The 25,196-nt window shown below is 45.0% G+C and overlaps 1 protein-coding gene across 15 annotated transcripts in view; it reads left to right on the top strand.

Annotated features, from left to right (window-relative positions):
• SRPK2 (SRSF protein kinase 2) overlaps positions 1-25,196 on the top strand; it is a 260,630-nt gene that overhangs the window by 219,324 nt on the left and 16,110 nt on the right. For all 15 annotated transcript variants that reach the window (XM_086696896.1, XM_086696900.1, XM_086696893.1 and 12 more), the window contains 7 exons: positions 256-362; positions 12,095-12,260; positions 13,425-13,450; positions 15,031-15,277; positions 16,176-16,658; positions 23,160-23,260; positions 23,381-23,488. In XM_086696896.1, the coding sequence (XP_086553022.1) occupies positions 256-362; positions 12,095-12,260; positions 13,425-13,450; positions 15,031-15,277; positions 16,176-16,658; positions 23,160-23,260; positions 23,381-23,488 (1,238 nt within the window). The remainder of the gene's footprint in view (positions 1-255; positions 363-12,094; positions 12,261-13,424; positions 13,451-15,030; positions 15,278-16,175; positions 16,659-23,159; positions 23,261-23,380; positions 23,489-25,196) is intronic.

The following is a 25,196-nucleotide window of genomic DNA, read 5'->3' as shown; positions in this document are numbered from 1 at the left end:
CACTTCTGTGTATGGTGGTGAGCACATTGTTTGAACGTGACGAGCACGCACTGAGTAACATATAGGATATGAGTACTTAGTGTTAGATCTCTTCATTCAGGTGAGAAACAGCAGGTGACCACTTGTGGTATTATTGATACTAGTGATGTTGCATTTCATAAAGAAAGAAATGCCAAGTGCTACAGCGATGGCTGCTTTGAGTAATTGCATCACTCCAGGAAATGTATCTGCAGATGGTCCTTAACCGTGTCCCAGATGTCTGCATGGTCTTCGAAGTGCTTGGCCACCATCTCCTCAAGTGGATCATCAAGTCCAACTACCAAGGCCTCCCAGTACGTTGTGTGAAGAGTATCATTCGACAGGTGAGGACATGAGAACAGCCCCCACCCTGCATTACCTAACTGGCTAGCCTTTCAACACGGATTCCTGTTCTTAAAAATATGCTTAGCATACACATGTGCACACACACACACACACTCACACACATATAAATATATATAATTTTTATTTTACATATATACATGTATATTACAGTGCATAACATTTTGAACTTGTTATGTCAATTTTATATTTATTTAATGATATGCCATCCTGTCTTGTAAAGAGAGAAATTTGTAAATGTCAGGCATGCATTTCTTTTGGTGTATTGATCTTTTATTTAAAGTAAATGGTATGGTATACTGAGAGATTGTTTTATCTAATGTCATTACTACAAAATGTCCCACTTAGTTCCTTAGAAAATAGTTCAGAAGAAATAGATAATTTGTGTTTGTTTACTATTTCTGCATATCTTTGGATAGAGTCTAGATGAAAGATAATACAAGGCATGTTTAAGTTGTATAGGGAGGGGGCTCTTGGGTGGCTTAGTTGATTAAGCGTCCGACTTCGGCTCAGGGCATGATCTTTTGGTCTGTGAGTTTGAGCCTGACATCAGGCTCTGTGCTGACAGCTCAGAGCCTGGAGCCTGCTTCGGATTCTGTGTCTCCCTCTCTCTCTGCCCCTCCCCCGCTCATGCTCTGTCTCTCTCTCTCTCTCTGTCAAAATAAATAAAAACATTAAAAAATTTTTTAAAATAAAAGTTGTATAGGGAGTATTGTATTAGATTTGTATTTTGTTCAATTGCCTTGACAAAAGAAAACCTCTAGCTGGGGTCTGGTTCGGTTATGATGTTCCTGCAAATATTTCTAGAATGAAAATATACACATATCAGAGATCTGGTAATGAGAAATGTTTACCAGATTCAGTTTTCTGTATGGGATATATCAGTCTGTGCTCCTCATTGCCTTGCTAGCCTAAATTAGGAAAGTTGGAGATATGACTTATTCTGAATTACCTGTTCTGACATCATGGATAATTGCTGAGGATAGTGTTGCAAAGGAAGTAATATTGGGGGGCGGGGGTGGAGGGGGCGGGGGTTGTTGCTTGGTTTTCTTGAGAAGAGGATTAGGTGATTTGGTGCCCTTCTCTTGTCCCCAGGGCCCAGAGCTTGAGCAAGGCCTGCTCAGGGGTTTCCAGACCTGAAATACAGGCCTCAGTTCAGAATTCTTACATAGGTAAAGAATCAGGGAATGATTTACAATTAAGAATTGTGAATTCAAGAGAAGCCTACAAAAGAACCTTCCTTACAATTGTAGTATAGATAGTATTTGCACATATGCATATAAGTAGGTTTTTAACTTTTGAAATTGTGTATAGGTAGCATTGTTGAGTCAGCCTGAGTGTTCACCATTTATGTTTGTCTCTTTGCAGTGCAAATTGGCAGCTTGTCTTCTAACATTATATATGTTACACAGGAAGAGAGGCTGGAGGGAGAGGGGCTCTTTGCCTTGGCTTATACAGTGGAATGCTATACTTGTACATAGTATTATCTTAGGTATACAGACTTGTGGCCAGATTTTGTTTAATAATATCTGTTCCCCTTTAGACTTTAGATAGTAGCACTTTAGTATTTTAACATGGTTAATAGCTCAAATAAAAAAACAATTTCCCTTTAACATGGTGGGGGGGGGGGGGTGGGTTGTGATTAATGTCAGTTGGAGTTTTTCAATCCCTAAATAACACTTCAGTGTTTATAACTATCAGTGGCAACTCTAAACTCTGAAAAAAATCATCTTGTTAAAACTCTGAAAAAATTTCTTAATTATCTCTGATAAACCCTGAAAATATTAAGATTTACTTATTCTAAGAAAAAGTAAATAATTTGAGAAATACCGCCTTGCATATATTTCATGTAGGGTCTGTCTTTCCCTTGAGCCCCGTACTTTGAAAGATATATGCAGTTGCCACAGCGACTGACCATGTCACAACTCAGGCTGGGCAGTGAAGGAAGGTGACTTCCCAGAGGAACCATTCGTATTTATTTTGTGTTCCAGAAAAGGGAAACAAAATGTAGCCTTTCATAGCAAATGAAAGAGTCTGTAAATCTAAAGATGAAATTCTTGGGGTTTAATGGAATTTTAGTGGGTGCTTGCTGAATGAACAAATGATTTTAATGACTGTGTTATCCTCAGTGTAATTCACATACACCGTGCTTTGCAGGCTGAGAACTCGAGTGTTCCACTGGTCTAAAATTTCAAGATGCAGTTTTCATTTTCTGTACTTAGTTATTGTACGCAGTATTAGAAGTTTTGTGTATATGTGTGTGTATGTGTGTGTGTATATATATATATATATATTTTTTTTTTTTAAGAAGAATACGGAATCTGGATTTTTTCCCCTAAATTTGTAACTTTCAAAGCAGTAAATTGATATATATCCCAGTTAATAATCTATATATCTGAGTTTCCCTTCATTCCCTTTGATTCAGTCTGTGGATTCAGTATTTTAATCCTTTATTAATAGACCTCACAGTTACATTGCTTCCCAGAACCAGACTAGGTACACCAGCTTTCTAATACCCTTCCACTGTGTGGCCTCCTTTGCCTTCAGTCAGGCTAACCCTGTGTGACTCACCCCTGTCAATTGTCATTTGCCGTGCTTCAGTTGTCACCTAGGCATCGGGTCTTTGACTCCCAATCTTTCTGCTTCCAGCGCCACCATCCTTAGTCAGGCCCTTATCACCTCCAGCCAGTCCTCTCCTTCTCTCTCCTCTCCCAGAGGCTGTTCCGCTTCCCTGTCCCAGGTTTTTCTCCGTTCCATTGGCAGTTACCTTCCAAAATGAGACTTTGCTTCAGTAATTCGCACTTTGCATTTAGAAACCTCTAGTACCTCTCCATTGCCTGTTGACTAAAGCCTAACTGCTCGTTGTTCACTCTCAGGAAGCAACATGTGGGGTGATAAAGAGCTTGGGTTTTGGTGTCAGATGTGTCCTTCTCAATGCTAAGGGACCTCAGCTTAGTTCCTTAGCCTCCTTACGCCACAATTGCATCGTGAATGAAGTGAGAATAATAATGGTACCTTCCTTGCTAGATTATTGTTACAACGTAAAGGGATACTACTATTGATTATTACAAATTTTTTTGAAGTTTATTTACTTATGCCGAGAGCGTGCTGGAGAGAGTGAGAGAGAGCATGAGTGGAGAGGGGCAGGAAGCGAGGGAGAGAGATTATCCCAAGCAGGCTCCAAGCTGTCTGTGCAAGCCTGATGTGGGGCTCGAACCCACAGATGGTGAGATTATGACCTGAACCAAAACCAAGAGTCAGATGCTTACCCAGCTGAGCCACCCAGAAGGCCTGATTATTACAAATTTTTATTCAGGGCTTAGTATGTGCCAGGCATAGTTGTAAGTACTTTGCAATTTTTCATTCATTGAGTATTCATAGTAACTCTGCAAAATAAGTATTTTTACCCTTCTGATTTTATGGGAGAGGAACTGAGGCATTGAGAGGTTAAGTAACTCACTCCTAGTTAGGAATTAACTTAAAAAGTAGTAAGCTGTGGAACCGGAATTCATACCCAGGTGGTCTGGCTCTGGAGATCTTGTGTTTAGCATTTTGCCCAGCAGCATATACACCATTGGAATTGTATTTGGCCTAATGTCCGATAACATTTAAATCACTGTTCTTCCAATGAACCTATTTATGGGTTTCTGCCATCTGGTATCGACCCGTATTTCCCCTTGCAAACCCTGATTCAGCTTTTGTCTCCTAGCAGGTGATTTTTTTTTTTCCCATTAAGTAATCTTTTAAAGAAAATAGGTAATACATGTGAGTGTTCTAAAATGTATGTCCTTCAGATACCCAGTTTCTCTCCTAGAGCCAACCAAGTTACCAATCTCTTATGAATATTCAAAAATGCCCAGGTGTTTGTAAATACATGTTGATTTACCGGAATTTTTATTCATAAATGGTTACCAGTTTCATTTTGTAGGTATTTTAGACAAAGTTATTCACCTTGCCCGTTTTTTTTTAGCTGCACATCTTTGATCACTTCCTTTGTCTTAGGTTCTTGAAAATACCATCTCTTCTTTTCTGCCCATGTTTTTATTTTTTTTTTATTTTTTTTTTATTTTTTTATTTTTTTCAACGTTTTATTTATTTTTGGGACAGAGAGAGACAGAGCATGAACGGGGGAGGGGCAGAGAGAGAGGGAGACACAGAATCGGAAACAGGCTCCAGGCTCTGAGCCATCAGCCCAGAGCCCGACGCGGGGCTTGAACTCACGGACCGCGAGATCGTGACCTGGCTGAAGTCGGACGCTTAACCGACTGCGCCACCCAGGCGCCCCTCTGCCCATGTTTTTAAAAACTCAACCAAAATTTTGCTTCTGTGACAAAGTCTTCCCCAGTTCAAAATGCTATTTGTGCCCTCCTCAGTATGCCTGCGGCCTGCATTGGGTCCTTCCCTAATGATTGTGGAGTCTTACAGCACGAGCCACAGTTCGACAGGCCTGGCACAAGACATTTGGACTGGGTAATTCTTTGTCATGGGGACCTGCCTTGTGCATTGTAGGGTGTTGCCAGCCGACTAGATGCCTGTATCAGCTGCCATCGCCGCACCTGTGACCATTGAAAGCATCTCTCAGCTTTGTCACATGTCCCCGAGGAGGCAGAATTCCCTCCTGTTGAGAACCTGGAACAGGGGAAAGTGCAGTGGATACACGCCTTGCCAATAGACTTCACTTCAAATAATAACTTGGGCACTTACTGTTTTGTGACCCTGATCGGACCACGTAGCCTCTGTGAGCCTGTCTTCGCATTTGTAAAATTGGGATGATAGTTCGTAACTTGTGGCTTTATTGTGGAGATTATTATGGAGGGACTGCTGATAAAGCATCCGACGGGGCGACCGGCGCATAGTAGCCACTGTGTCTTCCCACCTGCCGTGTGAGCTCTCAGAGTGACGCATCATGTGTGAGTTCTCTTTGCTGCTTCTTCATGCAGTAGGTGGTCAAAGGATGTTTGTGACTGGTTGTCTTTCCTTAAATGAAGGAAGAAGTGTCCGTTTCTCTTTTTACTCTACAAAATGGCTCACTTGCTGTGATTTGATGGGCTTGTCGACAACACTACCACCTGTTGATCATTTTAAAACTAATGACATAGTTGAATCATCTGCTTTTTCAGGGCTTCTGATACACTGTTACCAGTCCTTTGGCCAGTTCTTAGCCGTCCTCAGGTAGCCCTGGTGACCTGGTTCTGGGTCGGAGAAGGGCCGTGCTGGTGGCTTCTGGGATGCCGTGGGCAGCCCCTGCCTTCCCCCAGGCTGCTGCACCGGCTCAGTTGTAGACTCTTGTGGGTGTCTGTTCACCCCCCAGCTTTCATTTCTTTCTTCTTTTTAAATCAGCTTTATTGAGGTCTATTTCATGTGTCGCTTTTATTTCTGAATCCAGAAGAAGAAAAAGGATGCTAGTGTTGGCCGTGTTTATTTGTGGTGCATTAAAGGTCTACTGCAGGTGATGTGGCTTCTTCAAATGCTGTTGCTCTTCTTTAAATGTTTATTTTTTATTTTATTTTTGAGAGAAACAGGGCACAAGCAGGGGAGGGGCAGAGAGAGAGGGAGACACAGAACCCAAAGCAGGCTCCAGGCTCCAGCTGTGAGTACAGAGCCCAACGTGGGGCTTGAACTCACAAACCTCAAGATCGTGACCTGATCTGAACTCACTGAGCCACCCAGGCGCCCAACTGTTGCTCCTCTTTGAATGTGGCTTTGATTCTCTTCTATATTGAAAAGGTAGCTGATGTTCTACTTTTGTAAACTTTATGGTTTAATTCATTGTCCTTTACAGGAGCCCTGTTAAGAAGTGGCTTCTTGGTAAGGTCAAGGCCCTGGTTTTTGGTGACTTTGCTATAGTACTGAAAAAATTAGCAGTTACAGGTTGTAGCTCTGGATTTTTAAACTATTATTTTACTCTTTTCTGTAGCCATGATGGTCACAGGCAGTTCCTGTGCTCTTTATTTTTTTTTATTTTTTTAATTTTTTTTTTCAACGTTTTTTATTTATTTTTGGGACAGAGAGAGACAGAGCATGAACGGGGGAGGGGCAGAGAGAGAGGGAGACACAGAATCGGAAGCAGGCTCCAGGCTCTGAGCCATCAGCCCAGAGCCCGACGCGGGGCTCGAACTCACGGACCGCGAGATCGTGACCTGGCTGAAGTCGGACGCTTAACCGACTGCGCCACCCAGGTGCCCCAAGACGCCCACTGTTTGAAGCGCTGTGTTGTATTATGCTGCCCAGTCTCCACCACACCCTGATGAGGCCAGAGAGGTCACCACCTCCACTCTAAGAGGGCACTTTACAGAGAGGGTAAAAATCTTCCCTAAGCCCCACAGTTACTGGCGTGCGGTGGGGGGCAAGATTTGAATTCAGGTGGTGTAATTCCAGAACCCATTCTCTCAACTGCAGGGTGCTCTGAAGTGTCTATGTAGAAAGGTCTGGGAGCTTTTAAATTGTAGCATGTCTTTGTGAAAAGTGTGCATTCACGTCTCTGTTTGTGGTAAATGGTTCTCTTTGCCTTAATAGGAGAGCTGGCAGATTGTTAAAAAGTAGAACCATTGGATTTTATTTACAAAGTAATTGGTAATCGGCATGGCATGTGTAAGCTGAGGGGCTTTTCCAACGCCCCCCCCCCCCCCCGTGGGGCAGGAGCCCTGGGAGCATAGGAAGAGCCTGGCCCTACCTGGGCCAGCTGACTCACCTCTTATCACTGCTTTGGTCTACACTTAGTATCTATTTGCCATTTCATTTATTCTGCTGCTCCTAGTGATCAGCGAATTCATTATCACTGTGCCAGTTTTCAATTATAAAACAGAAGACTAATTTTAAGTTGGTAAACACTTTCATGTTCTTGGGTTTATTCTTCATGGTGATACATATTCTGACCTAACTTGGGACTCTCCTCCTCAGAATGTTGGGTCGTCAACTCAGGAAGGTGGTGCAGTCGCTCCCTTTGAAGAGCGGTGAGCCTCGTGCCCAGCTCGCTCTGTGCCGTGTGGTCTCCGTGCTAGGCACGTTGGCTTGCTCTTTAGTCCCAACTACGTTTGGAGGCATCACGGCAGGGTTTTCTCATGAATTCTCAATAGTGCGAGTTAGAACACGGAGCAGAATGCTGGTTCGGGACAAAGCAAACAAGGACAGTGCCCACTGAGACTTTTGTCTGCATGTGCATCCAGTTCTTGCCCCCTCTGTTGAGCTGGGATTCCCACAGTCCTCCATTCAGTTGAACACCACAGTTGTCAGAAGCAGGTTGTAGGGTTTACCTCGTATCTGTTGAATGAGGAAGAGAAATCTAGTGGGAACCTTAGCTTTTCTAGTGGGAAAGTTTCTAGGCTTGAGGAGAGCCTTTCTGGTGTTTCTGTGCACACCACAAGGGGTTACTGTCTTGGTGAAAGGCTCCTCCTGCATGGGCCAGCCCCTCTGGCTACCATTTGGGCTTCCCTCCGTGCTGCATTAGCAAGGCCTTACTCACAGAATTAGGGGCAGGCAGGCCGAGTCTCCTGGCCCCATGTCCTTTGTTCAGGTGGGGGAGGAAGGAAGTCCCCATGTGGTAACCAGAGTCAGAAAATAATTTGGGAAGTTGCTCTCATTCTGTTTGTCTTCACAATTTAGGATTTGGGGGGAAACTGTGCTTTCTGGGTGGTGAGCAGAGTGAGGGACACAGCCCTGAGAGAAGTTCCCACATTCCTCTTGACCTACTCCTCCTCTTGAATCTGCACGATTACGGGACCCATTGTAGCAAGCCATGGTAGGGAGGAGTAGGTTTGTGTCATTCACGCCAGTAATAGATGATCTCACCATCCTCACAGGTGTAGAGAAAGAAGCCCTGGAGACGGTCTTGACAAGCGTCTTATTTTACGGATGAATCTGAGGTCAGGGAAGGGGACTCGCTCTAAGCCATAGCTAATCTGTTTCTGAACCGGAACTGGGGGCTCCTGGCTCCCAGCCCTGGTCTCTGCTTCACGGCTGTGCTGCCGCTAACCTGCGGGTCTGGCTTCACAAGGAGAGAACTGGCCCTGCTCCTGGGCGGTGTGATCTGGCTCCTCCGAGTGTGAGGTCCTGCCCAGTCCCTGGCCCGTCTGTGCTTGGATTATCTCTGCTCTCATGGCGGCTGTAGATTTTCACAGATGGCAGTTGGAGGGTGTCTCTGCAGCCTCTGCTGCCTCCTGCTGATGAGGCGAAGTATGTGTTTTTCTTTTTAGGCAAGAAAGGCAAATAAACTGTGCCTGGCAAGTGAAGGAAAACTCGGGAAATTGCTAAAGCCTTTTCTGAGCTTTTTTTTTTTTTTTCAGGTTTTGCAAGAGAAGATCTACCCATGGGCATGTAGCTTATTCACTGCTTTTCTCTTTTTTGTGCATCATCATAGATGCTCTGCTTAAATGGTTAGGAGATTGCCCATCATTACTTTAGTGATTCTGGGGCTCTTTATTGCTTAAAACTTCATTAAGAAAAGAAATGCTATCTTTAAAAATAACACCATTCTTTTTAGTCTATAGCTAAAGGCTTTTTTAAAATATGTAGTCCAGAACTAAAGGAAATTACTAAACCACAATTTCATTGCTGGGATGTAGCACAGAACGTATCAGGTATAGCCCATTCACGTTCCGAGTGGGAGAAGTGAGACCCAGAGAAGTTTATTAAGTGACTTAACGAAGTTATAGTTACTTAGTCAATACCAGTACAAGTGTTGTGACTTAGTTCAGTTCTGTCCTTTATTTGGAGCTTCCTATGAGCTAAACCTTGTTTTTTTGTAGGTTTTCCATAGGTTATTTCTAATTCCTACCATGTTTCTATTTAGTAGATATATACACACACCTCCCCCCCCTTTTATGAATATGGAAGTGGAAGCTCAGACAGTACTTTGCCCAGTGAGAGAATGTTCTGGTTAAGTACTTTGTCCAGTGAGAGAATGATCTGGCAGCAGTGTAGGACTGGTGTGAATCCCAAGGTCATGTTTTAACACCATACTTACTGTGTCCCTTAATTATTTTCTTGAAGATTTGCATTATCTTAATTTGTCCTAGGAGTCAAGTCTTTCACTGTGTTCATTGTCAGACATTATAAGCTCAGTTTCTTAAGGAAGGATAACCTAATGGAGTGTAACTGCAGATATTTAAAAAATCTGGTACCTTAAGTTCTTGCTGGGAACACTTTGTTCATCTCAAGTGCTTCCTGGTCACTGGCAACCCCTAGGAACACATTTGAATACCAGATCGCGTTAACTCTTACTTGTGTGGCCTCCCACACAGTGAAACAGCCTGATCTCCGTGAAGGAGCTCAGGTGGAGAAATAGGAGAGCCTTGAGCATGGAATGGAGGTGGAGAGATGGGGACATTTTTACTTGGAGTTTATATTTGATAATGGAAATGCAGTTTCAGTTGGGATAATTTTAAACTGTTTAAATTTTCTCAAAAAATCTTGTCCGTTTGCCCTCCATAGGTTAGAAATCATCACTGTTCCTGTCCATTAATTTCTTATACTTCTCAGAATCTCTCATTATTCAGATATTAAAATTCCCTGTATTATTTCAGTTTGAACAAAGAAGATGCATGGATGTCGGTGAAGAGCATATAGGCCCATTGGATTGTGCTCCTGTCTGGATTATAACCTTATTCTTTATGGAAAGACTCTTTTTAAAGAGTCTTTCTTACTGGTCCTTTGATATTTCAAACATCATTTAAATGTTCTAATTACAGTATAATTGCAAACATTAAATATTATTTTTAAGGTAAGACAAGTGTCTTTCCTTCTCTTACTCTAGTTTTATCTGGTTTACTGTTTGGGTACTTACTAGGCACTTGTCAAGAGCTCATTAAACTTTGTTTGCTGTAGCCATGGTTCATCTTGGTTTCTTCTTGGCTGGTCCCTCTCCCTTCAGGCATGAGACAGTAAGCCCTCTGACTGTAAGCCCCTTGGAGACAGGGGGCTTTCTTTATTGCTGTTGTCAGACACTTCAAACCAGGTACATGACCTATTCCAGGAATTTGACTGACGCTTGGTCAGCGAAGTCATGTAAGAATCCTTCCTAGGGAAAGTTACTTTCGATGAGTATAGGGATTTTCATCCTGTTTAAGAGATGGGTCTTCCTTTTTTCATTTTCCTTTTGAAACCTCTGTCCCCTCATATCCTAATACTGTCATCTGTTAAGGTTGTTTAGCCAGATACAGTAGAAGCATTGGACTCTTGCTGAGAACTTACTAGAATTGGATAATACCATGTATCTTCTCGTCTTTTTCCCCACTTCTGTTGTGAACAAATACCCTAAATGATTTAAAGTGTATGATGACATTGGGGCTCCTGGGTGGCTCTGGTTGTGTCTGATTTCAGCTCAGGTCATGATCTCACGGTTTGTGGGTTCAAGCCCTGTGTTGGGCTCTATGCTGACAGCTCAGAACCTGGAGCCTGCTTTGGATTCTTTGTCTCCCTCTCTCTCTGCCCATCCCCTGCTTGTGCTTTGTCTCTCTCTGTCTCTCAATAAATGTTGAAAAAAAAATTTTTAAGTGTATGGTATTTATTAAATGCTAATATTTATTGAGTGGTAGAATTTCTAATGTATAGGAACACAATGGGGATATTTTAAAAAAATATTTTTGCTTATGGAAAGAATTGAAAGAATTCCTCTCTGGAAATAATTTGAGAAAAACTGGCTTTGTATTTAGGTCACTGCACTTTAAGTTTTGTGGGGCTTGTTTTTGTTGATACTTTGTTTCAGCAGTTTTAGTGGATACTGAGGCTATTTAATCCTCTTTTTTTGCAATATTAAAAATGTATACACATCATTAGACATCATGGAAGTGCCTATCAGTGAGATATACACTTTATACCCAGCAGGGTGACTAAAATTAAAAAGACAGCAAAGTGTAGGCCATGACAAGGGAGTTGGAACCCTTATACACTGCTAGTGGGAATGTGAAATGGTGTGACCACTGAATAAAACAGCAAGCAGTTTGTCAGAAGAGTCACCATATAACCTAACAATTGCACTCCCAGGTATATATCCAAGAAAAATGAAAATGTGTCCACACAGAAACTCATGCCTGAATGTTCATAGCAATATTATTTATAATAGCCAAAAAGTGGAGACAACCCAAATATCCATCAGGTGAATGGCTAAACAAAGGATAGCATAACCAGCAGAACATTATTTGGCAATTAAAGGAAGTACTTAATACATGCTACACACGGATGGACTCTCAAAACATGATGCAGTTACACAAGACCATTTTGTATGATTCCATTTATGTAAAATGTCCAGAACCAGCAAATGTATGGCGATAGAAAGTAGACTAGTGGTTGCCTAAGGCTGGAGGAGCTGGAAGACATGGAGAATGAGTGCCAGTGGGTATGGTGTTTCTTTTTTCCGTGATAAAAATGTTCTAATTAACATGTGGTGATGGTTGCACATCTGCAAACCATTGAATTGTCCACCTAAAAGGGTGAATTGTATGTAAATTACATCTCAGTAAAGTTGTTATACAAAAGTATATTTATAGATGCATTTGCTTCCATGAGCATAAATTTACCTCCAGAATGATACACGTTGGTTGCTTATGGGAGGGCTCTGGGCTCCTTTGGGGGAGCAGGAGGGAGATTTTTACTAAATACCCTTTGTGCCTTGTGATTATGTTACATAATTTACAAGGAAATGTTGAACGTTACTGTTAAATAGTAATGTTGAAAGGTATTAATAACCCATCTCTTCTCTTGATTTTACTCTGACCAGGTCCTTCAGGGGTTAGATTATCTACACAGTAAGTGCAAGATCATTCATACGGACATAAAGCCGGAGAACATCCTGATGTGTGTGGATGATGCATATGTGCGAAGAATGGCAGCTGAGGCCACCGAGTGGCAGAAAGCAGGTGCTCCTCCTCCTTCGGGGTCTGCAGGTGAGGGAGCTGAAGCAGCTTTGTTTCATTTTGTTTGCAGGCACTGAGAGCCTGCAGAGTTGCACACTGAAGGTAGTTGAGTCAAGCACGTACATTAGGGACTTTCATAAGAGCCTGATTGCTAGAAATGATGAGACCTTTTTCTTGAAAAGGAAGGTGCCCCAGTTATTATGCTGTCATACACCTAACTTCGTCTTCCCTTAAAAGATCATATGAAATCTTACATGCTGCTTCACCTATGCTTGAACGTTTTCTTACGCTGCAGGCTTCTCTGCAGAGGCGTATATAGTAACGGGTTACTTGTAGCCGGCCTGTAGTCATCAGATTTTTTTTCTAGTTTCAGGTTTGTTAGAACGCTTCCCAGTCTCCAGTTAGTCTACATCAACCTGAGTCCAGCTGGTAGCTTTGGAGTGCGTTACAAAAGACCCTAGGGTGGGAGAAGACCAAATGTCTTTATTGGTCTGTAGAGTTTCACATCGGGTTTTTACAGGGTATAGTGGCTGCAGCAAAGTGTTGACTACTTTGACCATGTCTGCACATTGTCTGCGCCCTAGTGTGTTGTCAGGCAAGCGTGCTGGCTGAGGGGCTAAAGTCCTGCAGCTCCCGGGGCTCTGGGAGATGCACCACCTCCTACTCTTGTTTTTTACTGTTTTTTGAGATCATAGAACCATAGTCTGTCAAGCTGTGGCTGCTCGCAGAGGCTGGTCATGCGATTTCTGGAATACTTGCTGCAGTTTTTGATTTATTTCAGCTGTATACACTTGCCAAATAGTTGTCAAACACAGATGTACATCCTCTTATCTAAATTGTTCATTTCATTGTCTGTAGAACAAATTTAGATGATGGTGTGACATTTGTGAACTCTTCTCCATTTTCGTATCAGTGCTTTGGATTTTAAATAAATGGGTATTTAATTTTAGACAAATAAGAAAAATGGCTCCATATGAACAATGACTGCTGTGCCTTTTAAGAGCCAGTCATTCATTTGAGTTGGAAAAACTTCCTTTAGATCTGTATGATTAAGAAGCACTGAGGTTAAACAGTTTTCCAGCTGGATAGCAATTAAAAGACAATAATTACTTTTCGTTTTACAATTCATATAACCTACCTAAAGATATATGTCTGTTTTCCTCTAAACATTCATTTTGTTTCATTTTGTTTTAGTGAGTACGGCTCCACAGCAAAAACCTGTAAGTACTTTATTCCACACACACTTCTACTCACCTTCTTGTTAAAAGCAGCTGTTCCTTATTGAGCTTTTCAAGTTGTAACATTAGTTTCTGCTGCTTTTTGCAACGATTTTTTCATTTAAGGTTGTTTGAGAATCGGATCGTACCTTTCTTTGTTCCCTTCTCAACTGTAGGTGTTTAATACGTGTTAATGTAAAGGGCGGGCATGTTCACAAATGCTGTGTATCCTTGAATAGATGAGACGTACCGCTTTGACAAGTCGAAGGGATTTTTTAGAGTTGGGATAGTTAGAGACGTACCGCTTTGACAAGTCGAAGGGATTTTTTAGAGTTGGGATAGTTAGAGACGTACCGCTTTGACAAGTCGAAGGGATTTTTTAGAGTTGGGATAGTTAGAGCCCTTCCACGTTTGATCTTTATTTTCCCTGAGCACTTTCTGGGGTCCGTTGGCAGAGTCTGGTGAAAGGGGTGACGCGGTCGAGATCAGGCTTGAAGTGTGATTATTACAGAAACACTTAACATTACTTCTGATTTGCCTCCAAGATCCCTGTTTTTCTGAAGCTTGTACTCTAATGTGTTTTCCAGCTGGTAGTTATGTATAAAAGAGTACTGTGTATTTTGTGGTCCATTCAAATGAAACGAGGTGCTTGGAATTCAGTCTTACCCCATTGTCCCTAAACCCGCTTAGTTCCAGTAGAGGATAGAGTGTATATGTCTTGAGTTGATGAGTCATGTGCAAGTCTTGAAAGCACTTTACGAACCAGAAGCACTTGAAAGGAAATGCGCTGCCAGGAGCCCTCACTTGGGAATGGAAGTCCCAGTGCAGGCGGGAACTATAGTGATGATGCCACCTGGCTCGCTGCACGGCCCGGTCCCTGCCTGCAGCCCTCCTGTGGCTCGAGCAGCTTGTTTCGATTATTGACTCCGTGGAGAGACTGGAGGCTGTCGTTGCCAGCACTTTCCAAGTCATGTGGCCCTGATCGCAGGCAGACTGAAACTGTGGCTTTTTCTTTTTTTCCCTTTACTTCGTACGCTCGTTTTTGACAGTTTCTGCCATCTCGGCTGTTGATAACAACAGCTCCGTGTGTGAGACCCAAACACAAACAGAGCTGTTGACCAACAGTGACTGAAACCCACTTGTTTTGGCAAGGTCTTCTTTCATGGCTGAGAGTTGGGCGAGACCGGAAGGACAGGGGATGTTGTTAGCTTGTATACGGGCAGCAGCCAGTAAAACTTGGAAGGGGTGCTACTTGTCGAAAGGCCAGAGTACCTCAGCGTATTCTTCTGTGCTCAGCGTTTAAATGAAACAGCCTTCCTGGATTGGAGCCGTGTCCTCTGAGGTCAGGGCCTGCTGGCAGTCCCCTTCCATGATGGTAGGCAGCGCTGGTTTCTTTTTTCCAGTTTTACTGCGATCCTACACACGAGATCGATCTCCTCTGTGGGCATATTTGGTTGTAATAAATAACTCAGGCCTGGAAAACAGGATTGGTTGGGGCTTGCCACGCCACTCACACTTGCACTCTTGTGTAGTGCTTTAAAAAGAAGCAAACTGACCTGTGGTGTTTTCTTAACATGTTGTAGATAGGAAAAATATCTAAGAACAAAAAGAAAAAACTGAAAAAGAAGCAGAAAAGGCAGGCTGAGTTGCTGGAAAAGCGCCTGCAGGAAATAGAAGAATTAGAGCGAGAAGCGGAAAGGAAAATCATAGAAGAAAACATCTCATCCGCTGTACCTTCCAATGAACAAGACGAGGAGTACCGCCCAGAGGGGAAGCTCAAAACTGCTGGCTTAGAGGACGCAGCCGAGGGCGAGCCTGTGAATGACAAGGGTCAGTCTGCATGGGGTCCTGGCACTTCATTAGTGGGCACCCACCAGGTCCCCACCCTGGTGGGCTTGGTGTCACTGCTTCATATGTGAGGATTGGGGAACACGGGAATCTGTCTGCCACTTCATTTGTAAAATGAATGCCAGAAATACGTTAGTATTTCAAAACACTTTTTTAAAAATGGAAAATGTCTACCTGACACCACATCTCGAGCATGCTAATGAATGTTCTTTATTTTGTAATTAACTTTTACCCTAACAGTAATGTACCCACATTTTCTAAAGATTGTAGAAGTGAGGGTAGAAGTGGAAATAGTCCCTTTTCCCGCCCCCAAATCTAACTTCTTCTAATAAGAGTAAGCCAGTTATTTACTAAATGAAAAATAAGATTGAGAAAACCTAAGATTTTACCTTGAGAGCCAAGAGGTGTTTTGCTGTGTAGTATGTAAATTAAGCACATTCAGGGGTGCCTGGCTGGCTGGGTCGGCAGAGCATGTGACTCTTTTTTTTTTTCTTTTAATGTTTTATCTATTTTTCAGAGAAAGACGGAATGTGAGTGGGGAAGGGGCAGAGAGAGGGAGACACAGAATCCAAAGCAGGCCCCAGGCTCTGAGCTGTTAGCACAGAGCCTGACGTGGGGCTTGAACTCATGAACCGTGAGATCATGACCTGAGCTCAAGTCAGACGCTCAACCAACTGAGCCACCCAGGTGCCCAGAGCATGCGACTCTTGATCCTCAGGGTCACAAGTTTGAGCCCCACGGTGGGTGTAGAGCTTACTCAACGGGGGAACAAAAACCTAAACACATTCAAAATAGTCTCTTGTTGGAGGAAATATGTACCTAGTGCCACTGTGTTGAGAAGAGTAACATGTTCTGATTCTCAACCCATCAACTTTTTAAGGTGAGGCTGAGGACCAGGAAGAGAAAGAAGACACTGAGAAAGAAAACACTGAGAAAGATGGAGATGATGTGGAACCAGAACTGACGAGCACAGACCCTGCATGGATAGAGTCCCCCAGAACCAACGGCCATATTGAGAATGGCCCGTTCTTACTGGAGCAGCAGCTGGATGATGAAGATGACGATGAAGAAGATTGTCCCAATCCTGAGGAATATAACCTTGATGAGCCAAATGCAGAAAGTGATTACACATATAGCAGCTCCTATGAACAATTCAATGGTGAATTGCCAAATGGACGACATAAAATTCCCGAGTCACAGTTTCCAGAGTTTTCCACATCCTTGTTCTCTGGGCCTCTAGAACCTGTGGCTTGTGGTTCTGCACTTTCCGAGGGATCCCCGCTTACCGAGCCTGAGGAAAGCAGTCCATCCCATGACAGAAGCCGGACGGTTTCAGCCTCCAGCACTGGAGATTTGCCAAAAAGTAAGTGTCCCTCCCCACCAAGTGTGTCCTTTCAGTGGCCCGAGTATCCGAGCCTTGACAAATGCTGTGAAGGGAATGGGCCAGAGGTGGGCATGTCATGTATGTATGAATTCCCCATTGTCGCTTTATTCCTTTTGTCCTCCTGAATAAGTAATGTGATTTAAATTGTCTTCTGTCCCAGCAGGGCTTTCTCTGGCTCTCTGACTATCAGATTCCATTTCTGAGCTTTTCTCATTCTTTCTGTGTTTAGTTAGTGACATCTGCATTTGTAGAAACCTTCCATATCCAGCAGCTTACACCTGTGGCTTTTACAGAATATATAGTTTAATATTTGTACTTCCATCTGACAGTCTTACTTTTGGTTTTTGTTTTGTCTTGTTTCTATTCAAGGAAAACACATACCTCCTCTTAGTCTGTGTTAAGGAAGAAGTCTCTGATTTTATTCTGATAGTTGTTTCTGGTTGTAGGACTCAGCTCTTGAAATGTCAAAGCCAATTTAAAGCAAGTGGCATGGAATTTTATGTGATGACTTATATCAAGTATTTTGAGAGTGAGTGCCCCACAGCCTGTCTCTGCCTGTGACCTGCTCAGGGACTCCAGTAAGCAAACCCGGGGCATCACTCATGGTTTCCATTCTAGCCTGCGGAAGAGCAGCTCAGAATCCTCCTCTGCTCCCTCTGCTGGCAAGAGTGTTTAACACACGATGAGTCCATTGATGACCCAGCCCTGCAAGTAGCTCTCAGAATCCCCTCAAGTAGCTCTAACTAATCACCTTAAGGATGTGGGTTCTATTTTGTGCTTTCTTTATCTTACTTGGGTAAACATACTCTGTTCCTTTTTACTTTTACCCCGATCAAGGACTCTTTGAAGGTGCTTATAAGATACCTTCACATGGAAGGTAGGTTCGCATAGGGAAAACTCACCTGTGTCTGTCTCCTTCACGCTACTTCTGACACCTTTGGTGACCAAATGTGTGTGTAGGGGGTTTTCCCTGCCCCAAAAGCTTCTCTGACACCAGCTGGGTGTCCTGCGATTTAACTCATTTCTGACACTCTATGGAGACAGAACCAGATCCTACAGGTTAAGGGCTCAATCCCACCAGACACCCCCGCCCCCCTTCATACACCAGTGGCAAGTCCACATTGTCACCTGTGCTTCTGACCCATCAGCCATGAATCCGAGGTTCCCACGACCCCCTCCTCAGGTTCAGTTAATTTGTTCCAGCAGCTCACAGAACACAGGAAACTCTTTTTCTGGCAGGATCACTGGTTTATTATAAATGGATAGAGAACTCCGGAGCGGCCAGATAGAGAAGATGCTTCCAGAAGGCGGGCTTTGGTGCTCCTCCCTGGCACGCCGCCTGCCCCACAGTCTCTCACACGTGCCTTCACATCGTGCATTCATGGGTTCCTTTGCTCTTAATTACCGCTTTGGGTTATGTCTTGTAATCATTCACAGCTTCTTGTTTCCTGATGCTGGAATTGTCCTCAGTTTGGTCCACATGAGCCTCTTCGAATGGTCTCTTCTGTCCTTTTATCACAATCCCATTGCTCTTTGCTGCTTCCTCTCTTTCTGGAACCACGTCCCGAGTTCATACCTTCCCTGCCCCAGGCTGGAGTCAACCATGTCTTCCGGGAGTTTCTGTTATTAGTTTTTGTTTACCTTTTGTCATGTATGTAATGTAGGAACAGAGATATGTGCCACTGATGAATAGGTGTCTACTGAGATGAACGTTCAGACACTTTTTATTGAAGGAGTAAACCATGAAAAGGTTTTGCAGTCGTTAAGTATAGCGTAGCTACTTCCCGGTTTATTTTCAAGACCTGACGAAGAGCTTCTGTGTGTAAATGGCATGTTCGCTCTTACTTCTGTACCTTTGCGTCTGCCTTTCTTCCTGCTGGGAGTGTCTCTTTCCCTTTCTACACTGCCCATTCTCTCGGCCAACTTTTATTCTTTTGCCGGCTGGTACAAACGCTAACCCTGCATCGCTTCCCACGCGGTCCTGTTCCCTTCCCCCCTTTACCTACCGGTCATGCTTTACTTAACTGCATGCTCACTGTTTCCATCATCTTTTCCTCGCCATGATGTAAAATCATTGGGAGCGCTGTGTGCTTTTATCCTTGTATCCTTTGCATGTAACTCAGTGCTGTGATAAACATTTATTGAGTAACAAGCAATCAAATCAGTGATAATCTGGGTATTTTTCCTTCTCCTCTTACCTTTGTGCCACCTGTCTCCATTCACCATCAAAACTGTATTCAGTCCCAGCACCAGTTCTCTTGTACGAACATCTCGCATTGGGGAGAAATAGCAGGTCTCTTTTTCACTTTGACCCAAGTCTCTCACCAAGCAGACCTTTTCAGTATTGTGAAATTCTAGGTACGCAGCAGGGTCAGGATCTCCTTACCCACTCATTTGTTTGGAGGCACTCAGTTTTGGTTTCTAGCTTGGTCGTTTGGTAACGGTGGGCCGCCTCCTGGACGGGAGGGGTTCATTTCCTGCGTGGAAGGAGTGGGGCCCAGAGGCTCGTAGTTGGCCATCTACCACTGCGTGAACACAAGGCAAGAGAAACGAGCCATGTTCAGAGCTGGTGTAGATCCTTGTCGTTAGACCAGGGCACACACATTAGGAAGTAGCAGAAGGAAAAGTCAGGCCAGAAGAACTCACCCTCCAGGCTGAAGGATGCAGACTATTCCCTGGAGTGACTGGGGAGCCACTAAAGGCTGAGGAGGCGGGATTCCTCTGGGATTATTAGCTTTGGAGCCATAGCATGTATCTTGGCCCATCCCATCTGGTCTTGCTGGCTTTACCTGCAAGGTACTCACTGCCACTTGGTGGGGACCCAGATCACTGCCAGACCTTGTGCCAGCTGCTGTAATATGGGCCCCACGCTGCCCTCGCTGTGACTCTTGCTGCCTAGCCTGTCCTCCTTAGGGCACACCCTGTCCTCTTCCCTCCCTTTCCCTCCAGAAGGACCTGCAGTGCATTTCCACTCAGAATAACAGTGCGGGGCGTCACTCTAAAGCCTGCAAGCTCTCTGCAGGCCATTTCCTGGCAGCTCTCTCTGGCCTTGTCTCCCCGCCCCCCCCCCCCCCCACCTTGCTGATTCTGTACCTCCTTGCTGGCTTCTTCCTTAAGTTTCTCAAAAGCGCAAGTTTGTTTCTCCCTCTTTGCACTTTGCATTTGCACTTGCTGTCTCCTCTGTTGAGGGCCCCTCTCTCTCCACGCCTCCCTTAGTTCAGGCCTCTCCTCAGAGTCACCTTCTGAGAAAAGACCTCCCCTGAACACCCTCATCATTGTCCACCTCCTTTCTTTGCTTTGTTTTTCTTCTTTGCATTTAGAGCCACCTGACATGGTGTGTGACTCCCTCATTTTTACTTTATTATCCATATTCCCCATCTCCCCACCGCCCCCCCCAGTGCATGAGTTTCCTAACTTGGGCTGTGGAGGGGGGACCCTGCATGCCTTGTTCATGCTGGTCCCAGTGCCGAGACAGCACACAGAAGGGACTCTGTAAATACTCAGTGAATGAACGGGCCAGGCTCAGGTATTAGATCTCCCGGGGCCTGGTGTTGAACCTCTGGGTGCAGAGAAGGTATTCGTGTGTTTATTGGAGGGACGCCTCAAACCATAGAGAGTCTGCACGAGCCTAGCACAGTGCCTTGCACGTAAGTGATGATGGCGGTCTCGTCCCTTGGAGGCACCACCCGCAGCTATCTTACTAGTTTCTAGGATAGCTTCACATGGAATGAGTAGTGTCGCTCGGACCGCGGGCCACCGGAGACGAGCTGAGAGCCCTGTCCTTCGTGAAGTGACACATCCCCACTTTTCATTCCCTCGTTGGAAGAGCAGAGCATTAGGAAGAGCTGTGAGAGGTGACCATAATAATGACTCAGCGAGCCGAGATGATTTGAGTCCCAGGCAAAGCAGAGTTGGTGTTAGTCCCTGGCAAGTGCCTCTTGTTGAAATGGGCTGTTTTGAGGGTTGCGGTCAGGTGATTATCACACTGAGTAAAGGAAGTCGGATATACCAAGTAGATTGTCTTTTACCTCGTTTGTGTTCCTGTACAGTTCAAGTTCTGAGATGAACACCCTGGTATCATTTGGGATGCACTGTGAGCGGGGTCACCGTTTACAGACCTGAACCAGGAGGGTAACAGCCTGTCACCAAAGAGACTTTGTTTAGTGATCAAAAATGAGGGGTGTTAAATACAAAGAAACCGTATTAAACATGTGTGATGATGCGTCTTTTCAGGCCAGATCTCCTCTGGCTTCAGCTCCCGGGGAATGTCTTTAGGACACTGGTGGCACTTCCAGATGCCTCCCTACACTCGCACCCTCAGGCACTGGGCACCGCTTACTCTCAGTCAGTCAGAACTGGAGGCTCACCCTCTTCTTCCTTAGACCTTTGATCTCAAGTGTTTGGCCTCCCCTCCCCCTCTGCCTGCTCTCTGCTGGTAGAGCTTTGATTCTGGCCAGAGGCAGCCCCAGCCTGGGGCGGGGAGTGTAGTCTGGCTGGTCCCAGCACCGGTGGAGCCCCCGCTCTCCCAGGCCACTGGGTTGGCTGGTCAGTTTGGAGGGGGGTGTGGCATGGCCCCTTCCGCTTCTTTCTTGAGCACTGAGCCTCATGGAGTTAGGTCACTTTCCAGAGTCTCACAACTTTGTTGGTATTGAAACGTCCACTTGAATCCGGTTCTGTAAACCTCGAATTCCATTTTCTTGCCTGCTGAGTCTCCTTGATTGAGTGACGTGAGGGATTCATCTGGCCGTTTCTGGTGCTGCCTGTCTGTCCACTGGGTCAGTGTTTTTGTTTCTCCTGAAGCTCTGTTTCTTCCCATCCTTCAATCACTGTATCCAGTTTGCCTCCTCGTGTGGGTCTCTGTGCTTCTTTCCTTCTCGTCGTTTCCGAGTTCCTGTGTTTGTTCTGCCAGCTCAGACTGCCTTTGGCAAAGTCCACAGTGGATCGGCATCCTTAAAAAGAGGAATGTGGTCATAGGGCAGATGGCAAAAGGGGACATGTGAGGCTGGCCCACCCACATTAACCCACAAGCCAGAGGAGTGGGGCTTGGGGCTAAGATGTTGGCCAGAGCTCTCTCTGCATCCTCTGGCCCCTCCTGGGGAGTTCTGTAGGTGCCCCCGCTCCTGGGAGGGATGCCCAGAAATCAGAGCCCCCTGAGCACTGTGGCTCCACGGTGTGGGTGTACCCAAAAGGAGGTTTGGTTTGTTTTAGCAGTGCCCAGCTCTGAGCAGATGAAAGGGTATTTGATGTTCTGCATTGAGTGGACTTTTCTGTTTAGTCTGTAAATACCATCTCAGAATTACTTCTCCATTAGTAAGAACCATGGTTACATCTCATCCCTTCCAGAAATTGGAGCTTATAAGTCATTTTAAGGTTTGAGGAAGATGCTCAGTCACTTCAGGATTTCCTGTCTGGGCCTCTCCAAGTTAGTTTTCTTTGTCACTTGCCCCCTGGTTAACCCTGCCCAATATGGGCATGATGTAGGCTTGTCCATAAAGCTCTTCTGGCCCCAGGAACCCTGAGAAGTCTAGCCCTGTGTCCACTGTTGAGATTCTTTTGGGGTCACTGGGCTTAAGAGTGGCCTGAGTATTTGGTAAGTTTGGGAGGGACCTCAGTGGTTTGCCCTGTGGCCCAGGTGGCCTCAGGAGACCTTTGTTGTGGAGCGTTACTTGTCCAAAGCTAAATCCAAACTGATTAGTCCTGGCCTGTAATCTGTATTTGTTAACCAGCCATCATCTAACCTTTGAGGTCTCTGTGCTCAGCCCAAGCAGGAGAGGTAGGAGATGTGGCTACCAGGTGAAGTGTGTGTCACCTAGAAAGGGATTGGCCATCTGGGAACATGTTGTCTCTACTTTAGTGTTTCATGTAGTAACGCACCAAGATAGATGTGGTTCTCTATGGGCTCTGATGCAATGAGGAGCAGCTGGAAAGTTGCAGAAGGGAGCAGAGTAGGGTCATCCTAGAGGTGGCGGAATCAGCAATATAAGGAGAAAGGGCAAGGCGGAGCCGGTGAGGTCTCTGGGCAGCCCAGTGTGCTCTCTCTTGTGAAATATCTTCCGGGGATGGAGACCAAGAATTTCAAATTCTCTTGAGTTCAACTTGCAGGGCTCCAGGCCTAAATGATCCTCCCATCACTTCCCTAGAAAAGGAGACTGTGGGGGCGCCTGGGTGGTGCAGTCGGTTAAGCGTCCGACTTCAGCCAGGTCACGATCTCGCGGTCCGTGAGTTCGAGCCCCGCGTCAGGCTCTGGGCTGATGGCTCAGAGCCTGGAGCCTGTTTCCGATTCTGTGTCTCCCTCTCTCTGCCCCTCCCCCGTTCATGCTCTGTCTCTCTCTGTCCCAAAAATAAATAAACGTTGAAAAAAAAAAAATTTAAAAAAAAAAAAAAAAAAAAGAAAAGGAGACTGTGCCCGGCAGACACTGTGTGCACAGACGCAAGCCACCCCTCCCAAGTACTAACTGTCTCGCTCTTTGCTCATGCCAGCAAAAACCCGGGCGGCCGACTTGTTGGTGAACCCCCTGGATCCACGGAACGCAGATAAAATTAGAGTTAAAATTGCCGACCTGGGAAATGCTTGTTGGGTGGTAAGTAAAGTTTTCTTTCTAGAGCGTTTTGGTCATGATCATGGATTAGAAGACGCTTTTTTTTTTTTCTTTTTGCATGTCTGTTTTCCTCTGTACTAATACAGTGTTGTTCCCTTCCAGCATAAACACTTCACAGAAGACATCCAGACGCGTCAGTATAGATCCATAGAGGTTTTAATAGGGGCAGGTTACAGCACACCTGCTGACATTTGGAGCACAGCATGCATGGTAAGAACGGCCTTGGCCATTTCCTTCAATGTAAAGGCCCATCCCGCAGCGCTTATCATGGGACAGTCTCACCAGTACATGTGGTCTGAGTTTTCCCGACTGCGGAGTACGTCTGCTGTGGGATGAGTGAGGGCAAGGTTGCTGTCTTGAGCGCCTTGAGAGTTGGAAGAATTCTTCTCAGACGTGTTCTAGGGTTTAGCCTGCTTTGGTCTTGTGACAGACGACCTCTACTCAAGGCCCTCTTCAGCCCACCACCCCCAGGAATCACAGCCTCCTCTGTGGTGGCAAAATGGCTTCAAGTAATTCTGTCTGGTTTCTGAAAGATTGCGGGCTGTACCCTTCCCTCGTGCCGTGGAGGAGGATGAGACAGCAGTGTCTTCAGGAAAGATTGTCTGAGGTCGAAAGGCGGGAGCCCTTCTCAGTGACCTCTGACAGACCTTCTATCCTTACTGACAAGGAAAAGGATTTCCCCACACACCAGTGTTTAATCTCTCCTCCTTTATATATAAGGCCAAATCTAGAGAATATTCTGGCTTGTTGCTGTGGGCTGTCCACTGATTTCTGAGACACCAGTAGCCGCCCATCGTCCCTTTGATGGAGTCTGTTCCCATAGAGAAGACGGAGATGTTTTCTCTCGGGGTCTCAGGACGCCTCTCCCCGCTGTGTATCATACTGGTTTGGGCTGCATCGCGGGTTTACTTGTGTCTAGACCCTCCCCCGGCCCTCACCAGCGCATCATTTTCTCACTTGCTGCCGACCTGTGAATTGATGAGCACCGGTGGGCCCTCTTCCATAAGCCGATTTCAGTTTCTCTTTCTTGGCCCTATTTCCTAGCCAGTTCAGCACCTTCCTCTAAGTGGGTTGTGCTTTGTGGTCCCGTGCTGGAAGGGTGTGTGTGTGTGTGTGTGTGTGTATATGGAAAAGGGGGTGCTATTTCATGTTTTTCTTATTCCATCCCCCCCCCCCAAATTCTCTGATATATTTAAAATGAAAGACTGTATGTGTAAAGCTTGGCACTTTTCTTCTCACTAAAAAGAGCAACAGGCAATATATGTAATTGTCTGTTATTCAAAGATTAACAATTCTTCTGAGTTTGCTGTATCATATGCCCCCTGGTGCTACAGCAAGAAGCATGGTGCTGGACAATATGGAAAAATAGTAGTTGTTTGTGTAAAATTATCAAGATCTGAGGCAACAGATGTGGCCAAACAGATTGGAAACATCGTGCCTTTCTGGTCCCACGTTGCTCTGACAAATAATACCAGATAATTTTTAAAATTAAGTTTTTCAGTGAGTATCAAAAACTTCAGTCTTTGCTGTGTGAGACATGGAAAAGAACAGTTAAAAAGATTGGTGGGCATGTGATGGTTGCTTTGAATTTGGAGGCTGCTGTGCAGAGAGGAGTGAGGTCCAGAGGGCAGGAGGGGGCGGAGGGCCCGGACGCGGTGGGAAGCAGAGGTTAGGTCAGTAGGAAGGGAGCACTTTCAAAAATTGGAGCTTCGGGGGAGAAATGTTCCATTCCAGGATGTGGTGAGGTCAGGCCTTACTTGTCCCCAGCAACACAGGAGGGGCCCTGAATTAGACTCCAAGAGCTCTTTCAACTCTGAAATCCTGTGCTTCTAATTTGGGGTGTTAAATTTTGGTGATATAACCGGAAAAATAGGACAAGATCACAGAGGCAGGAGAATAATGGTGGAGCTCAGTGCGA

Source organism: Puma concolor, chromosome A2 (genome assembly GCF_028749965.1).
Source record: "Puma concolor isolate L17-30 chromosome A2, mPumCon1.1.hap2, whole genome shotgun sequence".
Taxonomy (NCBI): Eukaryota; Metazoa; Chordata; class Mammalia; order Carnivora; family Felidae; genus Puma; species Puma concolor.
The sequence above is the reverse complement of the archived record's forward strand: the minus strand, read 5'-3'. Positions and strand labels throughout refer to the sequence as shown.